General features: G+C 50.1%; 1 protein-coding gene across 5 annotated transcripts in view; it reads left to right on the top strand.

The window, feature by feature from the left end:
* LOC123025758 (carcinoembryonic antigen-related cell adhesion molecule 5-like) overlaps nucleotides 1–22,964 on the top strand; it is a 38,329-nt gene extending 15,365 nt beyond the window's left edge. For 3 of the 5 annotated variants that reach the window (XM_044434737.1, XM_044434736.1, XM_044434739.1), the window contains exons 3-11: nucleotides 4,270–4,539; nucleotides 5,454–5,705; nucleotides 11,804–12,076; nucleotides 12,577–12,843; nucleotides 16,107–16,233; nucleotides 17,936–17,988; nucleotides 19,200–19,231; nucleotides 20,052–20,120; nucleotides 20,864–22,964. In XM_044434737.1, coding sequence (XP_044290672.1) covers nucleotides 4,270–4,539; nucleotides 5,454–5,705; nucleotides 11,804–12,076; nucleotides 12,577–12,843; nucleotides 16,107–16,233; nucleotides 17,936–17,988; nucleotides 19,200–19,231; nucleotides 20,052–20,120; nucleotides 20,864–21,001 — 1,481 coding nt within the window. In that variant the 3' untranslated portion in view covers nucleotides 21,002–22,964. The remainder of the gene's footprint in view (nucleotides 1–4,269; nucleotides 4,540–5,453; nucleotides 5,706–11,803; nucleotides 12,077–12,576; nucleotides 12,844–16,106; nucleotides 16,234–17,935; nucleotides 17,989–19,199; nucleotides 19,232–20,051; nucleotides 20,121–20,863) is intronic. The other 2 variants (XM_044434738.1, XM_044434740.1) reach the window with 2 other exon arrangements.
* The last annotated feature ends 3,597 nt before the right edge of the window (nucleotides 22,965–26,561 follow it).

Below are 26,561 nucleotides of genomic sequence, written 5' to 3'. Positions count from 1 at the left end.
CGACGGGAACACGCTGACGGTACTTCCACGTGAAGCTTCTATTCATGCCGCAGGATTTCACACGGGGACCAGACAGAGTCTTTCCTTTGTAACTCTCACGTGTTTTCCCAGTGCTGCTTCCATTGTTGTTCCGTAGCACAAAATATGCACCGAAGGAAAGGCAGAGCCATTGTGTGGTGTCCTGTGACTCACGGTGCTAGAAGCTGTCTGTCTGAAAGGAGCCAGCATCTTGCGCTGTATACAAAACAGAGGAGCTGCCATGGAGGAGGAGAACATGCCGCAAGGCAACCTGGAGCAAGCCAGCAACCTGCAGCTGAGATGATTTGTTACAAATTTGAATATTTGTGAATGTGCACTCGGCCTTTCTTCCGCCAAGTGTGACATTTACCAAGTCCCAAGACGCCTATTCAGAAAGTCACAGATAAACTGTGGGGGGTGGGGGGGAGTTACGGAGAAGCCCATGCAACCTTCTCTTCTTACAAACTTCTGTTTGGCTTGCAACCCTTTTTGAAACAGGCAGCTTTTTTCTAAAAGCTCCTCTGTCTTTCTGACTCCGTCTTGTTCTGGTGAAGGAATCTTTCATGTTCTGAAGGCAAGGGGGCATCTTGAGCATCGCTGTGAATCCCAGTGTGTCAGCTTCATGTGCTAGATGGCCCTGAAAGGCCTCTGATCCAGGCACCTGGAAAGGTTCACAATGGAGCGCAGTGACATCAGCCTCTCCTGCAAGGCGAATTCACTTCCTGGTGCAACATATACTTGGCTTGTGAATGGGAAGCAACAGGAACCTGACCTGCTCATCCAAAACATTGCCTGAGAGCAGACAGGATTATACCCACTAGACAGGAAGTTAAGTTACTCCGTGGAGATGGCGATGGTCTGTGAATAGAGCTGCCAGGTTATTAACGAGGACTGGCAGATACTCCCGTATCACGCTAGTCCGCTATCGTCCGCACTGGCTGCCAATTGAAGTCCAGCCCAATTTGAGGTGCTGGTAATGACCTGTAAGGCCCTAAGCGGCTTGGGTCCTGGATCCCTGAAGGAGCGCCTTCTTCCCTATGTGTCTGCCTGCTCACTCCTTGCGATCTGAGCCAGAGGCCAGATGCCCTAGAAGACCAGAAGACTTTGGCAGAACTTCCTTAGGCACCAGTGTGCCTTATTACTGCTTTAAGGGAGAGCAACTGAGTGAAGCTGGAGATGGTCTCTTTCTCAGTGCGGACGAGCAGACGTCCTCCACGCGAGCACCAGCGGCGATGCTGCTCCTGCTGTGGGAACGACACCGCTCCTCCGGCTCCAGTGGACCTCACCGGCGGGGCTTCATCTGTTGGTCTAGCAGCAGGCAGCTCAGAAACTGCAGCCAAGTGGCACCTCATCGGTCAGACCCAGCCCAGAGCCAGTTCTCGGCTGGCCCAACCTCTCCAGCTGATAAAACCTCTCCAACTGATAAAAATGGCCTTTGAACCCCTGCTCAGCCTCATCAAAGCTGACCCTGCCTGGGTCACAGTCTTCCTCTTTGCTGGGAAATGTATACGGTGGGGCTGGACTTCTGGACTGGGAGTGCTCTGTCCTGAACTAGCGTGTCGGCTATTTTTGCTGCCAGCCTCTGCTCCTGACACAATTTTTGCTTCCAGGCTCTGCTCCTGACGCAAACTGCTCCTTGGCAATTTGAGAAAATCTCCTGGGTGCAGCCACAAAATGGCTGCCATGGGAGGTGTGCCCAGAAGACTGATTACAAGGCAGGGGTGATGCCTGCGAACCCCCTGGTCCCAGTGCCCCCACAAACCTATTTCTCAGCAATCACCATTGTATGTAAGAAAAAAAAATCTAAAAAGGTAGGAAGGGGATGACACGTTTGGCCAAGAAGGTACCTCATTATTAGCATCAATAGCAATTATTAATATTATATATTAATATGTAATTAATATAATGATCATATGTGGTCTATAGTATTAATATTAACTATTAATCAGTATTGGCATCCTATTGCCTGCCCGTCTCAGCAGGCTGAAAGGCTTTTGGAGCTGATGCTGCACGCTCAATGTCTTTGAGGACCCAGGAAGTCCCCTTCGTGGGGCACATGGAAGCCCAGTGGCTAGTAGCCAGGCATTCAGAGTGGCTTCCCTGTCTGCCTTTGGGTCCCCAGCCCTGTGAGCCATATCCCTTGCTTTCACAACCAGTCAGGTTAAACCCAGTGCTGCTGCGCAGAAATCAGAAATAATGATCTGGTTTCATGACCTCTTTCCACTGATAAGTGAGCCTGCTGGAATCTTGTGAAGACGGAACAGAAGGTGACATCCTAAGGAGCTTTCTGGTCCTCAGAAGACGAATACCAAAGGAACGGCTCAAGAGCGGGAACTGATCTCCTAAATTGAGCTTGAAACCCTCCCCTCTGCGTATCAAAGAGGAACCAGAAACTCAAAGAGCAATTATCCTGAAGATAAGTGATTATGTCTTTGCATCAAAACGCTCGGAATATTCTCTAGGCATTCACTTCCCAGAATTTGGCTTCATGCTGCAATGCTACAAGCTGTCCATTGCGCTGTAGTAGTGGCTGAGTAACACCAGCTACTACAGGTGCAGCCTGATTCTTTCCAACAAGAGGCTCTCCTGTGTTTGCTCCAGATGGGCCTGATGGGCCAATGATTGATCCCAAGGAGCATATCTATGGGGACCTCCCTTGCTCTGCCCGCTCCAATCCACCTGCAAGTATTCTTGATATCCTAATGGGGATCTATCAGAGCGCCAGAACTAGCCAGGTTGGAGTCAGTGCAGCGTCGAGCCACAAGGGTGGTGGCCAGACTGCAGGGGAAGCCGAATGAGGCGAGACTGAGGGAGCTGGGTCTCTGCAGCCTGGAGAAGAGGAGCCTCTGAGGGGACCTGTTGGTGACATAGAGGTGCATGAGGGGGTGTCACACAGGGGTGGGTAGAGACCTGATCTCCCCTTCAGAGGATGCCCAGGTTAGATGTTGGCCAACCTGTGGTTGAAATATGCTCTACGTAGATATTCCGTTTATTGTAAACATGCTATGAAATTAGCGGCTGGCTGTTCAGATTCTGTCCTGCAACTTGATATCTTGGGAAGGCTATTTTCCGACCAACATGTGGGTGTGATTGTGGTCCGATGCCTGCATTTCTGCCTGAACTTTCTTACTAGGCGGATGTTGTGTCCTGGTGTCCACTCTGCTATTTGTCATTTCTTGGACTGTTCTCCTCTGCTGCCTCCCCACTCCTATACCCGTTTTCCAGTTGATTTCCATTTTAGATCCATGTTTTCCATTTGTCATTCATTCTTCATGACACTTGTCATTCGTTCTTCAGACTCACTTCAGTGGGTCATGCCTCATGTCCTTTCAGTTCCATGCTGCTCCATCAGGCTCTGGATAATGACCACTCCAAGTCAGGTCTTGATGTGCCATGATGCTTCCATGGTCAGGTCCAACTGAGTTCTTCGTCTTGCATTCTCCAACAGCTTCTGGACCTTCTGCCTTTCCCAGGACTTGCCTCTCAATGCATTTTCACCTGTCAGCGGACCAACTTGAATAACCAACAGGAACACCATATAATTTCCTGGCATTTGTCCTCTTCCGTGTGCCTTGTCTTCAAGCCCTTTCCTTCTGGAGTGTTGACAAGTTGGCCAACACCGACCTGAGACGTCAGATCCCACCAGCAGGCACTGACTTGATGCCACAGGTCATGTATATTCTTTCCTTCTGACTGTTTGTCTCATCTTTCTGAAATTACCGTGGGCCTTATCTCCATCCTCTTGGTCTTCTGTGGATGATGATGCCTGTCCCCACACGGGACTTGAAACTTCTCCACTGCTTTGCCCAGAAACTACAACTCACTCATTCGCGGAGGAGCGATCCCGTGTACTCTCCTTCCCTGTAGCAACACTTCTCCATGGTCCACTTTTGTACCTAATTCCCGTTCAGCATTTGCCTGCTGTTGAACATGCCTCCTACATTGACAAGCACAGGCAGTCCAACAGGGCGCTTGGTGAGGATATGGAAGCATTTCTGTGCACATCGTCTTACTCTTTCCATCCACTGACTTCACTGCTACATAATTTAGTTTCCTCAGTGAGCAAATGGAGCGTCACTTCTCCACAATGGCCAGGTCACACAGCCCAGTGACTGCTTAGGTAGCCACGGAAGACTGGATCTTGACGTTGGGGACGATGGGCTACTGTGAGGAGGTACACTGATTTCACACACCCCGCTCCTCAGATAACGCCCATCCCTCCCCTTGCTATCCTGTTTTCTCTCTCTGCAGAGCCAGTCAGTAGCATCACCATCCAGGGACCCGAAAATGTGTTTGAGAAGAACATCACGGTGCTGAACTGCACCTCCTTGGGCACCAGTGTTGCGTACCATTGGTTAAAGGGGGACCAGAGGCTGGAGGCTGGAGGGCACATCACTCTGAGCAGCAGTGGCCGGACCCTCCAGCTCAGCCCAACAAACCGGAGTGACTCGGGGGTCTACACCTGCTATGGAAACAACAGCATCTCTAATGCAAGCACCAACCATTCGCTGGATGTTTTCTGTAAGTCTGGCTTGACAGTTGAGGGACAGTAGAGAGGAATTTGGGAATGTGGGAAACTGTCTCGGGCCCTGAAGAGTGCAAGAATATAACTTTTCAAGGGAAGCCCCTGTGCCCGGCTTTTAACGGAGCTATGGGACTGACATACACAAAGCAGGCAGAGCCAATCCCTCAAAGATGTTTGCCTGATGTGAACAATTAACACTCAGACCTTTAAATCATGCCCAATCTTGGCTGTCCTTACAACCTCATTTTTCCACAGCTATGACAACCCCTTTGTTGCATTATGTCATTTTTAAAAAATCTGAACATGTCAACTCTATCAATACCCTTGGAATAAATCAACAGGACCCAACAATGCTTCTCTTTTAACATGCAAAGTGTGCACTTGGTCCTGAAGAGAAGAGTCACTTTTTCCCCTAAGGCACGTCATTCGAGGTAGCTAGTTTTTCTTCTTCTCTTTCGGTCTAGCATGCTTTGCTCTCATAGCAAGAGAGTCCATAAAATGGCGTTCTGGTTATCTTGACCTGTGAATCCAGGGGCCGCTCGTGGATTCAACCAGGGACTGGAATGTTTAGGTGGTGTCAGAATTCCTTCCTAGGGTCCCCATCTTTAAAAAACAGGGTTCCTGAGAACTAGACAAATTAAAACTGCCTTACATTTGCAATGCAGACTTGCACTATGGGAAATGGCTAATGGATGGGGAGTGATCAGTTTAAACCTCCCAAGCCAACAGTTCTATGTGGTCTGAACAGACGTATTCCCCACAATTTTGCTTTAGAGAACAAAATCGCACTCTGTATGCAAATAGGTAGGCGTGTGCCAAGCCAGATCTTGATGCATTGAATCTAAAAGGGCGTCCAAACCCTCAATGAGCTTACTGGATTTCCCCTGTGACTCTCCTGTATTTGCTCCAGATGGGCCTGATGTTCCCGTAATCAGCCCCAATACCCAATATTATGAAGAGGGCTCCAGTCTTAAACTCTCGTGCAAATCCTACTCCAACCCACCTGCGCTATACACTTGGCACTCAGACAAGACTGTACAACCTGGAGACACCTTCCGGATCTTTAGCCTGTCTTTAAATGACACTGGAAATTATACCTGTGATGCTTACAACAATAAGACCTTCTCAACCCAATTTGCAGTCCTGGAGATCTGGATAATGGGTGAGTATTCGCGGAGTTAATACGAATCCCACAGGCTGCATAAGTCCGTTCAAGCTTAGTGATATTCCTTTTCTCGTGGTAGTGGTGTATCTACCTGTCCTGTCTCCTGCTTCCGGTGGGCTCTTCCTGAATCCAGATTTCTTCTGTCTGCCCACCAGCCTCTCTTCCTTCGACCACTGTCCTCTGGGTAATGACTTTACAGGGGCTCTGTCTCCCACACTTGGCTGCCTGTGTTTATTCCCCTGTCAGTAGCATCTTCAAACGGAGATCAATAGAATGCATTTTTTTCTGGATATTTCACTGCCCTGGCAAACACATCATACTGTTTCTCTTCAGTTCATTCTCCAAACTCCATCCTTCCCTAGGACACAGTTGTATGTACTGAAACAAGTTCAGAATCTATATGTGTATCTGTTTATGGGTTCCTTTTAAAGGTGTGGTACTCACAAGCTCTTGCTTTTCCCTCCCTCCTTCCCTCCCTCTCTCTCTCTCTTGGGTGTCTCCTTGCAATTCTTGTCAGATCTATCCACCAGTGACTAAAAATTAAAACCTCTATTATCCATGGAACTTGGCTGTGTGACTCAAAGCAGGACCCCAACTGCCAGCTATCACTCAGAACTGCTTGGGTTTCTTTGGAGTTCCTTCTTGCTCTTCTGTCAGTAAATGCAGTGAGATGGCATTTTAGAAATCCATTTGAGCCCTCCTTGGAAGATATTGAGGTAACTGCTGTATGGTCTTTTCTCTGCATGTTTTACAGTTTATTCCTTGGTAACTTCACGTCTACTAATTCTCCTTTTCCAACAGTGGTTCTACAATACTTTTGTACTTTAAGACAGCTGGGTTTTCCAGTTGTCTTTGAACACCAAGTACACACATTAGTAGGAACATGGCCAACATTGTCATAATCTGTATGGGTTGTTCCTATTTCAGGTGCTCTGTCTGTAATAATAAGAAAAAAAACTAGTTTATGGGAGCAGTCTTTTCACTATCTTTCTGAAGGCAGAAGTGCGTGTCTGATCAAACCTCAGTGAAGCCCACCTTCAATTAAAAATTCTGTTTTGGGATATGAAAGTGGAGGGGAAACCATTAAGAGGCATGCTGTACTGTTAGTATAGTTTTGTAAAATAAAGATAGTCCAATGAAATGCTGGTAACAAAGGTTTTTTGGGGGAAATTAGGGAATAAAGTAATAAAGGCTAGGTGATTCAGAGAGAGAATGCCTCGTCGTTTCCTCAGCTCTGAAATTGCTATCTTGAGATAACAGGATTATATTAATGGCAGCTGGGCATGAGGGACCAGTTTTTCAGCTCATTTTTCACAGCTAAAAGAATTACAACCAATGTTCTTGGTTTACAGGAAGGCCTTCGATCGCTTAGTCATTTTGTCCCATTGGCACTGGAATGGCTGGATCGTCCAGCCAGTGCCAGATGAACAAGCAGTGGAAGATATGAATGGCTAGTAGTAGAGATGAGTGCTTGAAAAGACACTGGCTCATTCCAGCCCTTCAGCGGCCATGCAGCTCCTCCCAGGGCTTTACCTGTCCTACTTTGGCTAAGCTGTCGCCCTGCAGCAGAGGATTCCGTAGGCCACATGCATTGGACTGGGAGGGGAGACGAACCATCGCTTAGCTGCTGGGGGGACAAAGCTCCTATGCAAGTACCTTTCCAAATCCATCGCAGTGTCCCCACTCAGGCCCTGGAATATCCAGACACTTGAGCCTCGGAGTTCTGCATCTATGCCTCAGTTTTGGCCATGCTTGCTTTCTCTCTCTCAAGATTCTTGGAAACCCTGGTTCTGCAAAAGAAGCCACCGATCCTCTTTAACAGAGAATTCTTTGCAGCATTGCTAAGCAACAGTCCTCAAGAAGATTAAACTTTAACTTCAAGAGTTTAAGTGCTTGTGGAGATGGCTTTGGTTCTGAGGGGGCCTGAGCAAAGTATGCCCTGGCAGAAGACATCTTTGTGTCAGTCCGGGCAAGAGTCCATTGTGCATCAGACTTCTGTGCAGTCTCGATTCCTAAATATATCCTTCTCGTGGCTGCACAAGAAGATGCTGACCCTTCATTTAGGACATCATAAGAGGGAAGATAAGAGTAGGAAACAAAAGGATTTGAAAAAGTTCCAAGCCACTGGGGAAAAGACTGGCTAAGCAACTAGGGTTTTTAAGCTGTGTTTAATTCTTCATTTGCAAATAGAATTCTTCTGCAACTGTTTTGTTCCCCTTTTGGAAATGCCAACGAGATGGTTTTAAACCAACATGACTAGAATTCATTTTGTCCATTGCTCTGAGCCATTGTTCACCTAAAATGAATTTAGTGCATGGGTGTAGTGGGTTTGCATGTTTACACATACATTTGCACATATAAAAATGGGCACTTGTGAAGCAGAAAGCATAATTACCCCGGCTGGAAGTTTTCCTCCTGTGTGTAAGGAAATACACAGAACCCTATGGAGATCTTCCTAGGAATCCCAGTTTTCATTACACACACACACACACACACACACACACCAATACCAATCTTCTGCTCCTTAAGACTATGAAATTATCCTTGAAAACATGTGGGCAAATAGCTGCTGAAATTTCAGAAGCCGGAGAAAACACTTGATTATAGGTTGCTTTGCCCCCATGAAAAAGCTTGAATCAATTAGGCAAAATAGAAATTGCATAATAAATCATGCAGATTAGAGGAACTGGGTGGAAACCTTCTAGAAGAGGCTCTTAGTCTTCAACTGCCCTGCCGCCAACGCAGAATTTTGTGTAGCTCTAGATGACAACATCTGTCGCTCTCCACTGATTTCCCAGGGCTGCATCTTAGCTTCTTTTTACTTCCCTTGACAAATCAATTCAAAGAAGCCAGAATATTCTTGTGACTGCTTGGTGCAAGGAGTGGTCCCTCTGATGACACCCAGGCCCACAGAAGTCCACTTTTCTTGATGCAGAATTGGGGGGATTGCTTGGGCTAACATGGATGTGTTGACTTACTGGATCCAGCCTGGCATGGCAGGCAGAGTAGTGGACTGAGCCTGGAATGATCCGGGTTCGAGTCCCCGCTCAGCCACGAAGCTCACTCGGTGACTTTGGGCCAGTCACAGACTCGCAGCCTGACCTAGTTCATTGGACTGCTTTTCTGAAGAGAGCCCAGAGAGGAAGAGGAGCTCGTAAGCCAACTTAGGGTCCTCGCAAGAGGACAATCAGCTGGGATATAAATGTAATGTAATGATATTAATTGTGTGAGTATGGATGACTCAGAGGATCAGATGGTTCGATGTGCTGAGCGATGGTGTGCGTGACTCCTGGCTGCTATGACAACTGGCCACGAGTCTGTTCTGTTCTGAAAAAGTCCAGCTCTGGGCCTGGCTCCAGGTTCCACCTGGACTGTTGTTGCTGGCTCTTGGTGGTGATGTTTATTGTGCGTGATCCAGGGCTCTGTACCAATTTCCTGGCAGGAAAAGCCACAGTTGGCTAGATTGAAGAGAGGAACTAGTGGGACTGCTTTTGTCTGCAAAAGCTTCTTTCTCTTGTCTGTTTGCTCTGCCATTTCTCTTCCTGGAATTTGCAGCTCGCTGCTTTGTTTATCTTGTCTCTCCCATTCCACCTCCGATTAACCCGATAGCTGTCATTTGTGAACTCTAAATCGCCCGTTGGCCTGCATTTCTGCACACCGCTTGTCTCCCCAGAGAGCTAACTGCAACTCTACCGACTTCCTTTCTTGCATTTCCTTACTGTGCTGATAAAGCCCAGCCCTAAAGTGAGAAACAGCAGAGTGATTTTTAGTCATCGGAGGGAATATCCCAGCTCAATATATTCATGTCGCAGTGACAGCGATCATTTATAGTGCATTGCATCTCTCTCTTTCATATGTATCTCATGTAATTTTTCATCTAACTAATTCAGGCATTAGCTTCACCACCTGCCTTTCAACCCTGATAATATATCCCAGGTCCCAGGGAATGCGCGGAAAGCGTTCTTCTCGCCCCATCCACGCCACAGTTCCCAGCGCTGGTCGCTTTCTTCCTCCACGTAAAAGAAAAGTCAACACAAAAACCAAGCTCACATATATAGGCGATCGAATTTAAATATCAGTAAACAACGGGTGCCTCTCTAAATCGGATTAAACCACACAGCACTAACCAAAACTGCTTCACTCCATCCCTGAGCATTGCCACGAGGCCTGGCGAGTTATCTGCGGGTCCTCGGTGAACGGTGTTTTGAGAGCCAGGGCAGGGTCCTGCTGACCGATGGCAGCAGCGCTGGCGTGGATGAGTGTGGCCGGCCGCCCGCCCGCCAAAGCTCACACTCCAGCAAAGGGCCTGCTTCCCCCAAAAGCTCAGCATTTCCTGGGCATTGCTCCTGCACCTGCCCTCTTCAGACGAGCAGGTGAGCAAGCAGCAAGAGGAGGAAGTGCCTTCCTGGCACACCTTGTCCAGTGGTGTCGGTCACCCCCAGAAGCAGAGGGAACCCCATGGGCAGGGCCTCTGAGAGGGCCCCCCTCCGCCTCGTGGGGGCCGGAGGAGAGGGGTGGTCCCCCCCAGAGCACCTTTTCCCCAATCCCCCAACACCTGCAGATGGCGCTGCATTGGGTCCAGCGGCCCAGGTCCTTGCAGGCCCCTCAAGGAAAGCTTCACTAGTTCTGCTCACGACGTGCGCTCAAGGGCTGAGCTCGCCACTTCCCTGCCTGCTCTTATGCGTTGCCACTTCTCCTCCTAAAATAGAAGCCCAGTGGTCGCCCTGGAGGGAGAGCTGCTTATGCTGAGCTCCCTGGCTCTCGTTAGCTTTTCCCCCATGATGAGGGGCACGTCCAGGACCGCGGAGCATTTCAGTTCCCGCAGAAGACTAGGATCCCCAACCCTTCCTGTTTTTGCCCCTTCTGACCTTGGAACCCAAAATATTAGTAAGAGCTGCAGATGCTTCTGCAGTGGGTGGGAGGAGGCACTGAAGGTCAGAGCTCCCCTTCCAAGAACACACCTCTCCACCTTCAGGGACGAGAGCTGGCAAAGCCTGCAGCCCCGGGTCCGGAGCTAAATACTATGGATTTACAAGCTTTGTATGCTGTTTAGAAGTTGCCAGCAGAAACTGTACAAAGCACATCCCCACAGATCGCTAGGCACACCCAGCTTGGCACGTTCCCCATGTGAAGTCTCCCCTCTAAAAACGACGTCCTCACTTCTTTCTTCGTTATTCCGATTTGTATGCCGCTGCAATAGCCCATATTGGTTATTGGTGTCCAAGTTCTGAACAGGACAAGGACAGGCACTCAAAATCAAATGCCGATGAGTTTTAAAGGTGGCCAACCCAGTATAGTTTGCTGAAACCAAAGCGAGAGAGACAGAGAGCAAAAAGCAGAAACTAAAAACTCATTTTCTTAAGAACTTCTTAATGCTTGGTTTCCAAGCATGTGGCCCCACATTTTTCCCAACTGCTTATCTATAAAGCCTCTCTTGGGTTGCACTTTGCATCGGCCTTGCAAAGTGCTTCTAAAAAGGGAAGCAGCAAGGGCTTTTGCTAAACTTCACGACTTCTTTCCTCGCCTAAGCAACAGAGGTCTTGCTTTGTTCCAGAAAGACTGCCAAAGTGGCCCTGTGCGCCGCATCTGGATGAGAGTTTCATGGTCCCATTGTCATGCCTCATTCCATTCTTGGGAACCCAGATGATACCATCTCGCAGCTCTCTCATGTCTGCCCACCATTTTCCTCTCCTTTTCTCTTGTCAGAAAAAAAAATCAGGAGGAAGAGATGGAATTTGCAGCACAAGGACTTCAGAGTCCAGTCTAGAAGTGCCCACGCAGTCACGTTCTCGGCCCTTTGTGTCCTTCCACCAGTGGCATTCAGAAGAGCCCATGATCTTGACCATGCACAAATTCCTCAGATGCTTTAGTATAATATCTCATATTATGCTTCCAAAATAACAAGACTCTGCTTTCTAAATCGTGTGATTCCCCCCACATGCTTTAGCAGCAGTGAAGTCAAGAGAAGCCCTTCCTCATCTTCCAGAGTCCCCTAAAGATGGTCTTCCTTACTGGTTGCATGTGGTGGAAATTTGTCCAACTTTGGTGGCCATAAAAACCCAGGAAGGATAACCAACTTTCCATTTTGTGCACAGAAATACTCAACAGACCAGCCCTGACACCCGAAAGTATCACGATGGTAGAGAACAGCACCGTCGTCTTGCAGTGTAGTACTTCCACCAGCTCCAGGGTCATCGTCTCCTGGCTGAAAGATGTTGCCCCTGTCCGAGGCACGGCAGAACTATCTAATCAGAACCGAACCCTCACACTACCTGGCATCACCAAAGATGATGCTGGCAGCTATACATGCGTGGTCAGCAACCCCGTCAGCAACGCTTCGAGCAGCCCAGCTAACCTAGTGGTGCAATGTGAGTAAATCCAGTTTAATATGCCTTGCCTCCCATTGCTGCATGTCCCTGGCAGGGGGGGTGTCGCTGATTCCCCCCCCCCCCCATTTCTTAAACGGGAAAGGCTGGGGCTCAGCCCTGCCGGGAGGGTGCAAGCACCCTGTTTGCCAGCCCTTGCGGTATGGAGGGCTACTCAGCTGGGCAGTCCTCCGGAGGAGCGCAAGCCTGCCCGTCCCTGCATTCCCTCTGTTCCAACATTGGACCCCAGGGTTGAAAACAGCTCCAAGAACGACCTCTCGGCAAACCCAATCTCCGAGGAAGCCCTCTCGACCCCAGGGATGTTGGCGAAAGACCTCTTAAAGCAAGCACAGGGGTCTCACAGAGGCCGCGCGGTGAGGCCCCTTCGGCAGCCCCTGGACCCCCGGCAGCAGTAGACCCTGCCCACGGGATAGTGCTGAGCCCCTGTGCCCCCTCCCTTGTTCCCACCGCTTTGCCCTGATTCTGCTCCGTTTCCTTTCTAGATGGGCCGTATGATGTCCGCCTGAACCAGTCAGGAACCATATCAGAGACCCTGGGTTCCCTTTTGGCTCTGCAGTGCCTTGCAGACTCCTTCCCTTTGGCGAAGTTTCAGTGGTTTTTCAATGATACCGATCAGAACGTAGACAAAGACACCTTCAGTGTGCAGTTGAAAACCTGGGAGAACGGAGGAGTCTATAAATGCCAGGCTTACAATGCCAGAACCAATCGCACTGGCTCAGAGTCTGTCACAGTGACGCTGAAAAGCAAGGGTGAGTGCCCGTCCTGCACTAGCCTTGGGTTCCACCATGTTTGGAGCGCCACACTCCCTCCTCAGTCTTGTTGGAGAGGGAAGTCACCAGCGAGAGCTGGAGGCAAGCCGCCTATGGGGCAGGGGGTGGATTCCTTGGGGGAGCGTTGGACTGGATCCAGGCTAAAGCGGCTGATGACAACGGCCATTGGTCTGAATGGAGCGAAGTGCGGTTAGGCGTCTGGATCCAACCCACTCATTTGTCCAGGGCTGCCTTTTGCTGGCTGTTCTCCGGCTCCCTTGCTTATGTTCGCATTTATAAAGCAGAGTTGACTTGTAGCAGCACCCAATAAAATAAACAAAATGAGATACGATCGAACAATGAATGACTTCAAATAAATCAAGCATTTGCTATCGTCTGATAGGCAGAAGGCGAAAAGGGTAAAACTTTTCTCCTGCCTCGCACTTAAGACTCACCAGATCAATACAGGTGACAAGGAATTTCAGGTGGACAGGTGGGCAGGTTGGTGAAGAGGGGACGGCTTATTTTGTCCCTCCTCCATGCCCAGTTGAGCTGGGTGCCAGAAGAGGGGAGAAAAAATAGCAAGCATCTAGAAGATGGATGAAGTTTTCCACTCCTCTTCGACCGCCATTCTGCAGTGGGGGGGGGGGGGGGGGGGGCAGTCTAGTAACTTTTTTCCAAGGCTGCCTTCCATCATGGCCTCCACCTGCCATGCATGAAGTTTCTGCAGGTCAAACCACAGTTGAAAGACAGAAACAGGATTTTAATTGGATTTTTACGGCAAACCCTAGCCTTATTTTCTGCCTTTACTCCCAAATGGCAGAAAGTTTACACAAACTTTGGTAGGGTTCATGTGCACCTGTGTATATGTTATATTAAAGGATTTGGTGGCCCGTGAGATATGTCTGGGTGGCATGAGCTGAACAGGAGTAGACCAAACACAAATTGGGGCCCAGCTTAAGATCACAGTTTTATGCTTCGTATTCAGGATGCCACCAGAGATGCACGCTGAATCTTTTTAGGATCGACCATTTATCAGGAAATGGGGCAGCTTGTCTGCTCCTGCTTTTCTCCCTACCAGCCCTGCATGTACCTTTCTTTTGTTAGCTGCAATGAAATGGAGCTCAGAAGGAAAAGAGCAGACAGAAGGGCGGGACCAAGTAGCAGAAGCTACGGTTTTGTTCCAAATCTAGGAGGCATTTAAAACAGCAAATTGGAAACTGGATGCTATGGGAAAATGGCTAATGTGTCACAAGAAATAGATTGGCCGACTAGTGAAAGGCCATGCATTCCGTAGTTTAACCATGTGCTCTTTGAAGACATCCTTCATTTTTCTGGACCCTCCCACCAATTGGCTGCATGGGGCTATTCCAGTGACAGTATTCCTTTTTTTCCACACCATGCATAATGTTGGACACCTCTGCCGTGTATATTCATGGAGGAAAGGTAAAACTGCTGGAATCGGCCTGGTCCCATATGGACACCGTGTACCTTTCTCCAAGACGGCCTTCTGCAGATGTGTTGGTCTGCAGCTGCCTTGATTTGCAGAATTACGGAAGCTGCACACCAGAATGGGAAAGGCTGCGGTAATAGAGTTGAATGTGGTTTTCTTTTGTATTTTGTACCTCACCTTGAGAGCTTCTCAGGGCCATAAAGCAAAAATATAGCAGTGTTCCAAATAAATAATGACACGGCCTCAAAAGAGGCTGCACGGACGCCTAGGTTCACCTCGCCTTTTTGATCAGGATGGCGTGTTTGGATGAGCGGCACAGAGAAGTGCGTAACAGACAAGGCTTATCTGAGGGTAACGCCTTCACTAGTAACGCTCTCAGACACACGCCATGCAGAATGTTCGTGCACGACAGGGCCAAGCGAGTCTCCCATTTTAATTCAAAAAAGTATATCTGAGCCACTGGACTTTTGCAGAAATGCTGAGCTTAAAGAAACCGTCAGTGGAGGCAGTTGGCTCTAATGTCCTCAGGGCCCCTCATCTGTTCTGAACTTTAGACGGGAAACACCGGAGCCACCAGCCTCCGCTGCGTTTGGCACTGCAGCTTGGCAGCCCTGGTTGTTCTTGTTGTGCTCTCTTGTACAGCAGCATCGAAGTATCTGACGCGACTTTGGTCATCCTGAACAATGACACACAATCACACAGCCAGAAACCCAGAATTCACAGGAAAAATTTTAAGGGGAAGTAACTCTGTGCTGGGATGCTCTGCTTCAGGTGTGCTTAGTGTCCAAATAAGATTGTTCCAGTCCCCAGAAAGCAGAGCATGTGAGACAAAATGGGTCACAGTTCTTTTCCATCAGTACTGGAAAGAGAGAGGTTTGAGCCAGACTTAATTACTGCTTTTAAAGAAATTACTTTCCAAAGTGAGAAGGAACCTGCCCCTTAGATCAGGCCGCTTTTTCCTGTAGCCCAGCAATGTGGTTCCAACTTGTAATTGCTCAGGAGTACTTAGTGGTAAGGAAAAAGCACTCTGCTGATATGCAAGGACATAAGATGACCTGCCATGCTTAAGAGCTCCGGAAATTGTTCATCAGCTTTGTGAGCTCTCACTGTGGGTAAGTCCAGCACTCGAGAGGCAAATGGCTGTGAAGTGAGACAAGCATCGATACACCAAGTCAGAGAAAAATGTTGGGATACAGTTTTGGGATAAGAAAGTTTTTTCTTTCTTAGCCAGTCATGGCAAAAGAAAGCAAGGGAAGCTTTCGTTCCCATTTATCTCCAAGCCAAGAGAAACAAACAAATAAACAAACAAAATACATATTTTTTCTGTTGGCCATTAAAAGCTGTAAGAACCGCAGAGCCAGGGCAGTGTTTTGGAAAAGGGAAAATGGCCAGCTTCTCTTAAGGTGGAGAAAGGAGGGTGCTAGTGGTTCGTATCCTGTATTCGTGTGAGCAGATGGGTAGGGAGCGCTGTCGGAGGCGGAGTCGAGGGGGGGCAAAAGGCCCGTGGTGCAGCAGGGCCTCGCCACCCCCCAGGGCCACCGGCTTGTTCCCCTGCCTGGTGAGCAAAGCTGCCCCGCCGAACCTGCGCAGTGGCGCACCGCCTGTCAAGCCGCGCCGGTGGCATCAGCCTGGAAGGAGGGGCAGTCAGTGGCAGCTCGTGACACTGGTGTTAGGGAAATAGCTGCCCCAAGGGACGGGCCCCAGTCAGGCAGGGTGTGTGGTCCAGTGGCCCTCAGAAACCCGGGGCCAGCCCTGAAATGACAGCCACCGCTTTCCAAACCTCACCGGTCCCCTTTTTCCCTTCTTCCAGATCCTCCGCCTACGAACGGAGGGGGTTTGTCCAGTGGAGCGATTGCTGGGATTGTCATAGGCAGTCTGGTTGGAGTAGCGCTCATTTCGGGTCTGATATATTTCGTGTACACCAAGACTTCCTTGGGGTAAGTGTCGCATTCTGGTTTCCTTGTCTTGTCCCCTCAATGGGAACTTTCCCACTTCCTCAGCTTTTCCAGGACCTCCCTGCTCTGCTCAGCTGGTTTGAGTTGTCTCTTTGCTCGCTCGCAGGGTGGAAGCGGTCTCCCTGGTGGGGGTTTCTTTCCTGCCTCTCCATCCTGGGTTGGAGTCCTGCCCCACATACCACTTGGAGGCTATAAGGGTCCTACAGTCTGTGCCTTCCTCCCACTCAAGCACACGATCAGTACGCAAGATTGCCAGGTTCAAGGTGGAATGAACTAAACCTCTGTTACCGGTGCCATGCTTTGATGGGAGAAATTGCAAAAGCCCCAGTACCCTCTTTGATATAATTGCCAGAGCCCCAGGAGGTCTTTGAAACTGGTAACTTTAGATCATATATACATATGGGGGCAGGGGAATGACTGGACCATCTTTGATTGGAGAGATCCTTTAAAAAGAAAAAAAAGTCTTGAATAGTGTCAAAAAAGTACAGCAAGAATGTTAAGTTCAAGCCTTCCAGCTTTGATGTTTCATCTTTCTATAGCCCTCCCATTCAAAAGCATCCATGGTTGGAAAGTATATTCAGAAACAGGGATTGAGAGGATGGCAGTTCAAATTTATTTATTTATTTATTTATTTATTTATATTGCAATGTATATCCTGCCTTTTTCTTACAAAGGGCTCAAGGCAGCTTACATCTCCTCCTCCATCTTATCCCCACAACAACAACCCTGTGAGGTAGGCTGGGCTGAGAGTCTGTGACTGGCCCAAAGTCACCCAGTGGGCTCCATGGCTGAGCGGGGACTTGAACCCGGATCCTCTGAGTCCCAGTCCCATGCTCTTAACCACTACGCCACACTGGCTCTCAAATTAGGGTTGACCAGCACCGGAATGGACATTGTGGTGATGTTTGGTAGGAAAGGAAGTATTGTTCTCCCCCTGCCCACCTCCCCCCCCCACACACACACACACTACTACAGAACAATGCCACACGGAAAGCATTCTCAGGGAATGAATATGGCAGCCAAGCTGCCAAGAATGCTAATGGAGTGGGCAGTGCCATTTGCAGTAAGTTTAGTATTTTTAAAGATCCAGGCAACTACTGCCACCATGGCGAATCCTTAAGCTGGTGGCCATTCCGCCTCCGCACCCCCCCACCAGCCACCCCCTGGCACTGTCTCTGTGTGTGTGTGTGTGTATCTAATTGTGCCAGAAATAATAATAATAATAATAATTTTAAACCCCACAAACTGCAGAGAAAGGGATTGCTGCACATGTCTCTATTTACCTGCAACATGCAGCCTCAGAGATGCAGTGAGTGTGTTTTCTGCCTGCTCTCGGTTCACGCCGCGAACACCGAGGTGCGAAAGATTTAGTCCGTGCCATGTGTGAACCAAGCGAGCCTTGGAACCTGCCCAGATCCTCTGCAAAGCCAGGGGGGTTTCTTTGCACACACGCTGCCGGTTTCTCCCTGCAATCAGGTGAAACACCGCAAGGGTTCTGTCCATTAGGAAGCGTGAAAAACATGCTCATGGTCGATGCCAAGATATAAATAGGGAGCAAGCTGCATGCATTGTGTCGGAAGCTTGGGCACAGGCAGCAGTCGGAGGCAGGAGCTCACATGCTGGCCATGTGGCGGGAGGGACGCCTGCTTGTTATAAGATCACACAGTGTCTGCTGTTTACCTAGGAGGACGGAGCAGCACATATCCAATGGAAACATTCCCTCCACACCCGGCCACAGTAAGTATCAGCCGGAGGGGCTGGGCCCCCAGGGCCCGTGTGATGCATGCCGTGTGCTCTGGGCAGCTCCCGCCACCAGCAAGCTGCCCGGAGACTTCAGGGCCTCCTGTGCTGAAGCTGCAGAGAATCCCACCTCTGAGCTAAAGCAAGAGGAAGTGGATTGCTCCATCCCCGACCACGATGCATCCTGAGGAACACCTCCCGGATCCTTCACTTTCTTTAATGGGGCATGGGGAGGACTTCACGACTCTTTCAGCTCCCGTTTCCCAAAGCCTGGCTTCTGTGCTCTCAGTTCCTGGGGAGAAGGAAGCTACTGTTTTCTGCGGAGTGTGGGTGTCTGGCTCTCCCCTGTGGTTCTTGCTGGCCCCAGGCCCTGCCTCGCCTTCTGGGACTGCTGCTGCAGCTGGTGGTGGAAAAGGCTGGAAGGGTTTGAGGGAGGTGGAGGGGCTGGGCGGGAGGTCCCCTGGGAAGCGGTGGCATCTGTCCTTGGCCACTTCCCCAGTCTCCCTGGGATCCCGTCTCTCGGGTCAGTGTCTGCCCCTCGCTATGCCTGAGCCTCCCTGTGAAGTCTGGGGCAAAAGCGAGGAACTGTGGGCTTAGGGGGGAGCTGGGGGCTCCCTCACTCTACCCTTCCCTAGCCTCGGAAGGCTCAGGACCCAGCACAGGTAGGAAGGTAAGACAGGTGGAGCTCGAGCAAGGGGGAAGGGGATGAGAGAAGGGCTGGAATGAGGAGGGAGAGACCCCCTCCTTCTCATGACCCCGGTCTTTCTTGTGCAACTGAGAGGCTATTTATTATATTTCCTATAAAGAAGGGGCGAGAGGGCAGATAGAGTCTGGGAAAGCTCCTGCATCTTTAGGAGTTGATTAAAGGGAGAAAAGCTGCTCTTCCCACACAGCTATGCTTTAGTTGGAGTGCCTTCCTTTCTGTGCAGATCTTAAAGGTCTCCTGGCCCTTTGGGAATCTGGAGAGCCCTAATTTCAAAGGAAGAACCCTGGCAAGGTGTGGTCTTTGCAGCACATCAGCTTATGAATCTTGCCTGCTTCTGCTAACCCTACCACCAAATTGCTCATCTCAGCCTTTGGGTTTGGAAGCAGAAGCCATGGGTTTTCAGCGCCTCCTCCTTGGTTCTGGTGGGCTTGGGTTGAGACGTGGTCCGTGGTACATTCTGGTTCCCTGATTATGTCTCTCTGTCCTGTCTCTGTCATTTCAGACCAGGGAGTTTCTGAGACCAAGGCCAGATCGGTAAGGACAGAACCTTTACGATCCCTAATGTATCCAGACTCTGGAGTTCTGTTCCCAGCTCCAGGCGGGTTAATGGGGTCCAGTTAAAACAGAAGAGACCAGGCATTCTGCTGTCTTTTAGGGACCATTCTCAGTCCTGAGAAGGAAGTAGCGACTCCTTAGAGGTGCTCAGTATTTTACTGGCCTGTTCCTGTTTCTCTAAGGCTAAACTACATGGTCTATTTAACAGATAGCATGTGGCTGATCATCATCATCATCATTCTGTTTACTTCTGTGTAAGCATGCGGGGACATGATCCAGACTGTGTGAAGATAGGGGATGTTTATACCTTCCCATCCACCCATGTGTTTTGGAAACTATTCAGCCACCCTGGGGACAAAAGATGGATGGATTTCTTCTTCTTCTTCATTTTTAGTCCTCACATGGGTGGGTGGGTTGGCAGGGAAAGTATTTAACATATCATGTAATTTAGCTTTAAATACCAGCTTAATTTGAGGAAGTTAGCAAGCGACATATGTCTATGCCATGAAAGCATCGCTTGCTGCTTGCTGCTAGACACAATTTGCTTCCAGAGGAGAATTCTGTGGTGCGCTCACCCTGCCTTGAGGAATTTTATGTGGAGTCCAGACAACATGGCCTTTTATGTGTTTTCTCACTGCATATTCCACCTTTTATCTTTCTACATACACACGCACACCCCAGTTTTAGGGGAAAAGGTGGGATAACTGTGCCATGGCCTTTAATTAGTAGCCCCTGGAGCCCTCCTCCTAGAAGCACCCGCAGGTACATGCCAGCCTCTCTTTTGTTTTTTCCTGGTCAGTTGGTAACCCAAAGTCTAATGGATTCTAATGACTCAGAAATCCAGGGTTCTGATCCCAGAGATGAGCAGGTGAGTAACATATGGTACCCATACAGACAATCAAACTACCCCAGGGGCATCTTTCTTGATCCAGGGTAAGTTGGGTAAGTTGGGTAAGTTGGCCAAGCATGCAGCCCTCACCGAACCATGAGGAGGATTTTTCGATGCACCACGTGCAGGTGTGAGGGGAAATCGTAATTGGTAACCTTCCCTGGGGAATTCAGTCTGCAGGTGGGAGAGGAGGTTGCTAGGAGAGACTTGTGGTTTCTCCAGGGACCTTACTCGGCTGTTTTCTTCCTGACTCCTGCAAGGCAGCTGGGCGAGGGCTGGGTCCTTGATGGGCTTCTCATCAGGCAGAAACAGGGCAACTGGCAGCCCAAGGGTAGACCAACAGGGGGGAAAGGAAAGTCCAAAGCGTGGCAAGCCAAATACGTTTACTAGTCATTCACTATCAAGAAAACTACGTTGGATGTAAACACGTATCCCAACCCCTTTTTGCCTGTCTCACTGGACAGGTGGACTGAGGTGGGTGCTTATGATGCAGTGAAGGTATTGCCAGAACGCAGGAGTGCAGGTATCTTGCAGGCGTCAATAACGGTCCTAAATCTTGTCTTGTGCTGCTGCTGTTCCTTTTCTTTTTAATGAACTCTGGACATTGGAGGAAGGGGCCTGCAATATTACCTGGAAGGGCAGGTGTCCCACAGGCCCCCCTGTGGCGAGGGCACTGCCCCCAACCTTCCCGGGCTCCACCAACTCTTTATGTTCTCTTATAGGGTGAAGAGGACATACAATATTCAACACTAGCTTTCAGCCCCAGCAGCCCTGCCAAAGCAGTCTCGGCGCCTCCTCCTCCTCCTCCTTCGGAAAGCAATACCATTTACTCAGAAATCAAAAAGAAATTATCAGGATAAATCCTTCCTCCGTGCTCTTGAGCGCATGACTCCCCACGCCCCGGCTCTGCTTCCCTTACCTGGATTCTCATGTGCTGGGCGCGTGGAAAAGAATGATTACCTCTTCTGAAGAGGGAGGAGGGAACCCCTCCTATGCACAACCAGATTTCCTCTCAAATCCCACCCAAGCCCTTTCAGATTCAAAGAAAAGGACAGGCATTTCTGTCCACACCACAAAGAGTTTGCAGCCAAGCCCAGTGATCAAAGGACTGGACTTCAGACACGTGGTGCCAAGCGAGGCGGCTGCATCCTCCGAAGCGGCAGAAGGAAAGCTGTCAACGGCCCGCTCTCTCTCTTCTTCCTCTCCCACACTCCCCACTGCCAGTGTTGCAGCGATTCCTGGCCGTGCCAAACCTCCCGTTGCTCCCTCGCTTGGGTCTGGGGTCCCCGGGCCGCCGCACTTCCTGCTCTCTCCGGCTTTCTCCAAGCCCCCACTCCAGGAACTGAATTCCTGCCAGCCAGGTGAATACAAGGAAGCACTCAATCCTGAGGAGAAGTGTACAGTATCTGCCTTGGGTATTCACCATGTTTCAGCAAACAAACAACCACTTTTGTCTGCCTCCCAACTTCTGCTGTACAGCGAGTTTATTTGCCGTCTGGAGTTCTGTGATTTTAGTGCACCCTTTCCTGCCCTTTTACATAAGTGAATTTGCTCCACGGGTGCGCTCTGGCGCACGGGAGCAGGTGATCTGCGACAGCGAAGGCTCACCCGAACATTTTTGCTTCTGTTCAGCAAGCCATTATTCCCCGCTTCCTCCCGATTAATAGCGTGACCCTGTCCAAAGCCAGAGGATGGAAGCAGGAAGACACACTGCGGAACAGATGGGGCCAGACTGGTGAAGCAGCTGAGCTGATAAACACGCAGGAGGTGGCCAGCAAAAGCAGCTGATAAACACGGGGCCTCCTCCCAGGCTCTCCAACGAAGCCAAGCGGACGCCTGGGGTGCGGCAAGGAAGAGAGCAGTGCTAAACCATTAGCGGACGATGGCGAGTGGGTTTGGCTTTCACTAGCCCTGGGCGAGAGAGGGCTGCTTTGTATCAGCCTGGCTCGTTGGCAACCCCAGAGCTGCCGTGTCAAAGAGCCTAGTTCAGCCTCGATGCTCACTGAGCAGCTTGGGGCAAGTTGTCCTTTACATCCTGGCAGGGCTGTTGTGACGCTGCAAGGAGATAATCTTGAGCCTTTGGGGTGGGTGGGTGAGATTACAGGCAGTTAATTGCAATCAGAATCCTAGCTTAGCTTTCTTCCACACTGCAGAGGAACGTTTCGGTCAGTCGGATGGAACAGGCAGTTTTGCGAAGCACCACGAAGTGGCGGAGCCGTGGGCTGAGCTGTGCGCAATTGTCTGCTCCGCTTTGGAAATCCAGATTGGCTCTGCAGCCGGCCAAGCTCCGTCGAAGTTAGTCCGACCGCCAGATCCAGAGCTTGCGAGATCTTGCCTGGGGGGCAAGGAGGGGACGGGGTGGGGCTCTCCCGCATCCACGGCACACTGCTGTGGCTGCTTGGTTGGTGGCTTCATCTCCCCCACCACTCTGTTGGCAGCGCCCACGTGCCCTGCCGAGCGATAGCATCTGGGACACTCTGGGCCTTGCTAATTGGCGGGTGGGGCTGGAGCACAGACGTGCGTCCGTCCATCCGTCCGTGCGAAGCCCGGGGACGGAGGGACAATGGGGCAGTGTTTGGAGCAACCGCTGCACTCGGGCCGCAGCGCCACACTGGAGCGATACAGTTTCTGTCCCCTTGAAGGAGGCCTGTCCCTCCGAGGAGACCCAGCTGGCCGGCTGGCGAAGGAGGGCCGTGTGACTTCAAGGAGGGAACGCACAGGCTGGGGGTGGGCTGCAGGATGTGGTGACGGTGAAATCGGGGCTGCTGCTTTGGTGTTTGTATAATGAATCTCTGTTTTTAATTAAAAGAATGTGAGTATGGAGACGTTTTGTGTGGGTGTTGTGGGGGGAAGGGGGGCTGCAGAGAATAGGGCTGCGAATGAAGGGGGGAGGCTGGCGGCCACAGCCTGGGTGGCTCCCCCGTTGCGCGGGCCATTTGGGGTGGCGGGGGAGTCACCTGGAGGCAGCGTGGGGAAGACGGCCGAGAGCGCTGGTGGCCCACCAAGCCGCAGTCCGTCCGTCCGTCCGTCCTTGCATATTGCCCCAGACTAAAAATGGGGAGATGGGGCAGCTTCAGGGCACCATGTGAGCCTCAGTGCATGAATGCTGATCTTAGGGCAGCCATGTGTCCTCTTTCAGAGAGGACAGTCCTCTAGTTGAAGGACTGTCCAGACCAAAGATGAAGAACCACCAAAAGGAATTGCTCAAGCACATTGAAGTTGTCCGTCAACAACATCTGGATAGCAAACTGAGCAAGGCACCCGTGGTGAGGTGCATCCCCTGCCTATGCAAATATTATGTGAATCAGTCTCTCTTGGGGTGGCATTTCAGACACGGCCACCTGCTGTGGTGTACAGAGTTCTGTGTGACCAAATACGGAACAGCCTGGCTGTCTCCTTGGCTTCCAGTTACCCTGCACAGGTATCCTTTCTTCCCGTCAATACGCATTCTTGGTGCTCCTCATTCTTCATTCAGGAGAATTCTGTAGTACCAAGAATTTACTGCACCTCTGCATATTGTCTCTATTTTCTGCAGCTGTGCATCTTACAAAGATTGTACGGGAAGCAGAAACATAAAGGGACGACGTTTCCTCTGTCTGCAGCTGCATGGCAGGGAAAGCTCTACTTGTTGAATTTCTACCTGCCAGACAGGGTTTGGGGGCCGGGAATAGATGAAAGCCCTCTCTTGCTTTCATCTAGTCTGTTCGTGCTTCCTCACTGGCACCTCCCAGCAGCCTGCAGATCCTCTTCTCCCAGCTTGCTGGTTGGGTTGTTATGTGCCATCAGTCAAATCGTGTCCAGCTCATGGTGACCCCATAAGTGCCATTCAAAGTGGTCTGTCCTTGATGGCCCTGCCCAGCCTTTGTAAATCGAGGGGGGGGGCGGGGGGGCTTCTGTGATGGAGCTGATCCTCCCCAGAGTTGGTCTTCCTCTCCTTCCTCGATCGTCTGCTTTCCCTGGCCTTGATCGTCTTCTCCATGCAAATAATTCTTTTGTTACCACCTCTTTCCCTACACTGTGCATAGGGCCACTTTCTCCATCAGAATAGCCTGCTGTGCCAAAAAAAAGAAAGAAAGAAAAAGTTTCATCTGGTGAATTTCTGCCATTCAGGCTGACCTTAAAGGCAAAATGCAAGCCCTGTGCAGTTGGCATGGCTTTTTGTTTTTCTTCACAGTAACACTGACAGTGAGGGTTAAACCAGTTCTAAACCAGTTATGGTTACACTGTAAACACTGCCCAGGCAACTTTTCCCAGAAGAGACCATGTTCAGAAGATGCGTTCTCATGCCAAGCTTCCCTGTTAATTCCCATCTTTTGGCTGTTGTACTTTCTTTTTTTTTAATTTATATCCTGCCTTTTTCCTACAAAGGGCTCAAGGCAGCTTACCTCATTCTCCTCCTCCATCTTATCCCCACAACAACAACCCTGTGAGGTAGGTTGGGCTGAGAGTCTGTGACTGGCCCAGAGTTGGCTGCATGGCCGAGTGGGGACTCGAACCCGGATCGCCTGAGTCCCAGTCCCGTGCTCTTAACCACTACGCCACACTGTTGAGAGCTCTGCACCTCACGGCTGGAGTGGCTCTGTGTTCGTGCTAGAGATTGTTCTAGAGATTGTTCTTTTGGTTAAAGATCTACTTGTACGATAATTATGTTTCCCAGTTTGTCTCCTGCAGTTCAGAATATACTTCAGCCTATGAGTCACCAGGACACAGTGCCTTAAAACAGTGCTTGTCCCCCTTCATTATTATTTTTAAAAGCCTGCCCGATTTGTCTAAAACTGGGGGAGGCAGGCCAATGGACTTCATTAAGGGACCTCCTATTTTACGGTTCCTCCTTGCTCCTATATCATTTGAACCTTGCATGCATGGAGGTTAACTTCTAGGAATCCAGATACCAAGTAGGAGGAAGCTTGTGTGCCTTGCTTTGCGCGTGCGCTCGCTCGCTCGCTCGCTCGCTCTCTCTCTCTCTCTCTCTCTCTGATTCACAAAGGACTATGGGCTGCAAATGGGGACCATCTTTGTTTAGAAGGACCAGTTGGGAAGCCACATCTGGGGCAAGCAACATACAATGCTCCTCATGTTGGAATGCATGCCCATACTGACCAGGCAGGTGGGAACTGCACTTTGCCCCAGTTTCCCAGGCCCGCTGTGGTTCAGCACTGCTTCTGGGTTTTAATTTTATTCTTGTTAGTTTGCAGAACATCACAGATGCCGATCTGCAGGAGCACTCGAGGGTGCACCATCTGGAAGTTCCCTAAAGATTCTCACTTGGCAAAATGTGTCCAGTCCTGGGCACCAAGATTTAAGAAAGATGCAGGTAAATTAGTGAGGGTCCAGCAGAGGACAACACAAATGACCCAGGGTTTGGAAACATTGCCAAATGAGGAGAGACTGAGGGAACTGGGCATGTTCAGCCTTGAGAAGAGAAGGCTGAGGGGGACATGGTATCCCTTGATAAGGACCTCAAAGGCTGTCACAACGGGGAAGGTCAAGATCTCTTCTCGCTCATACCAGAGTGTAAGGCACAAAATAATCAGTTCAAGTTGTGACAACCCAGATTCAGGCTGGACATCAGGAAGAGCTTCCTCACTGTCAGAGCAATACGACAGTGGGACCAGCTGCCTGGAAAGGTGGGGGGCTCTCTCACACTGGAGACATTCAGAAAGAAACTGGACAGCCCTCTGGGTGGGATGGTGTGACTTGGAGTCCTGCAACAGCAGGGGGTGGACTGGATGGCCTTCATGACCCCTTCCATCTCTACTATTCTATGATTCTATGAAAATGCTTGATAGTCCCTTAAAATAGTCCCTTAAAAACAACAGCCCCATGGGGGGGAATCGATGCAGATGAGGATGTGGAGGTGAGGAATTCTTCCCACTAAGGATGTGGGACTTCACCATGGCGCTTTTGAATGCATTGCTGACCGAGAGCCACCTTGTCTGGTAGTCCATGAACAAGAGCCAAACGGTGCAGCCTAAAATAGCCGCGTTGCTGGGGAGGAAGCGACCTGCAGTCTCCCCCACTTCCCACCGCTTGAGGCCCTTCGCGTGATGGACGTGTTTGCCTCTGTCTTCCTTCTGCGTCTTTCCGAAGCAGCTTGGCAAACCGAGGGGGTTACAGGATTCGATTTAGAAACTGTCACATGTTCCAACACCCCCCACACCACAAACCGAAACCCACGATGGGTGAGCATATGGTCAGCACCTGCTATTAGAAGAGCACGATATTTGCAAATCTGATTTGTATGAAGTACAGGAAGGAAGTTTGGCCGCCTTGAGCATAAAAAACATGGGATCACTTCCTAGGTGGGAAATTAATAATAATATTAAGGCACACAAGAGCTGAAGCAAGCCTCTTTCTTCTCCCCTATGGATTTACAGCCCACCTTTTTTCCTTCAAGAAACCCGTAGGGACTTAAATAGG

This window comes from Varanus komodoensis, unplaced genomic scaffold, assembly GCF_004798865.1.
Source record: "Varanus komodoensis strain SLA01 unplaced genomic scaffold, ASM479886v1 scaffold29_1, whole genome shotgun sequence".
Taxonomy (NCBI): Eukaryota; Metazoa; Chordata; class Lepidosauria; order Squamata; family Varanidae; genus Varanus; species Varanus komodoensis.
The sequence above is the reverse complement of the archived record's forward strand: the minus strand, read 5'-3'. Positions and strand labels throughout refer to the sequence as shown.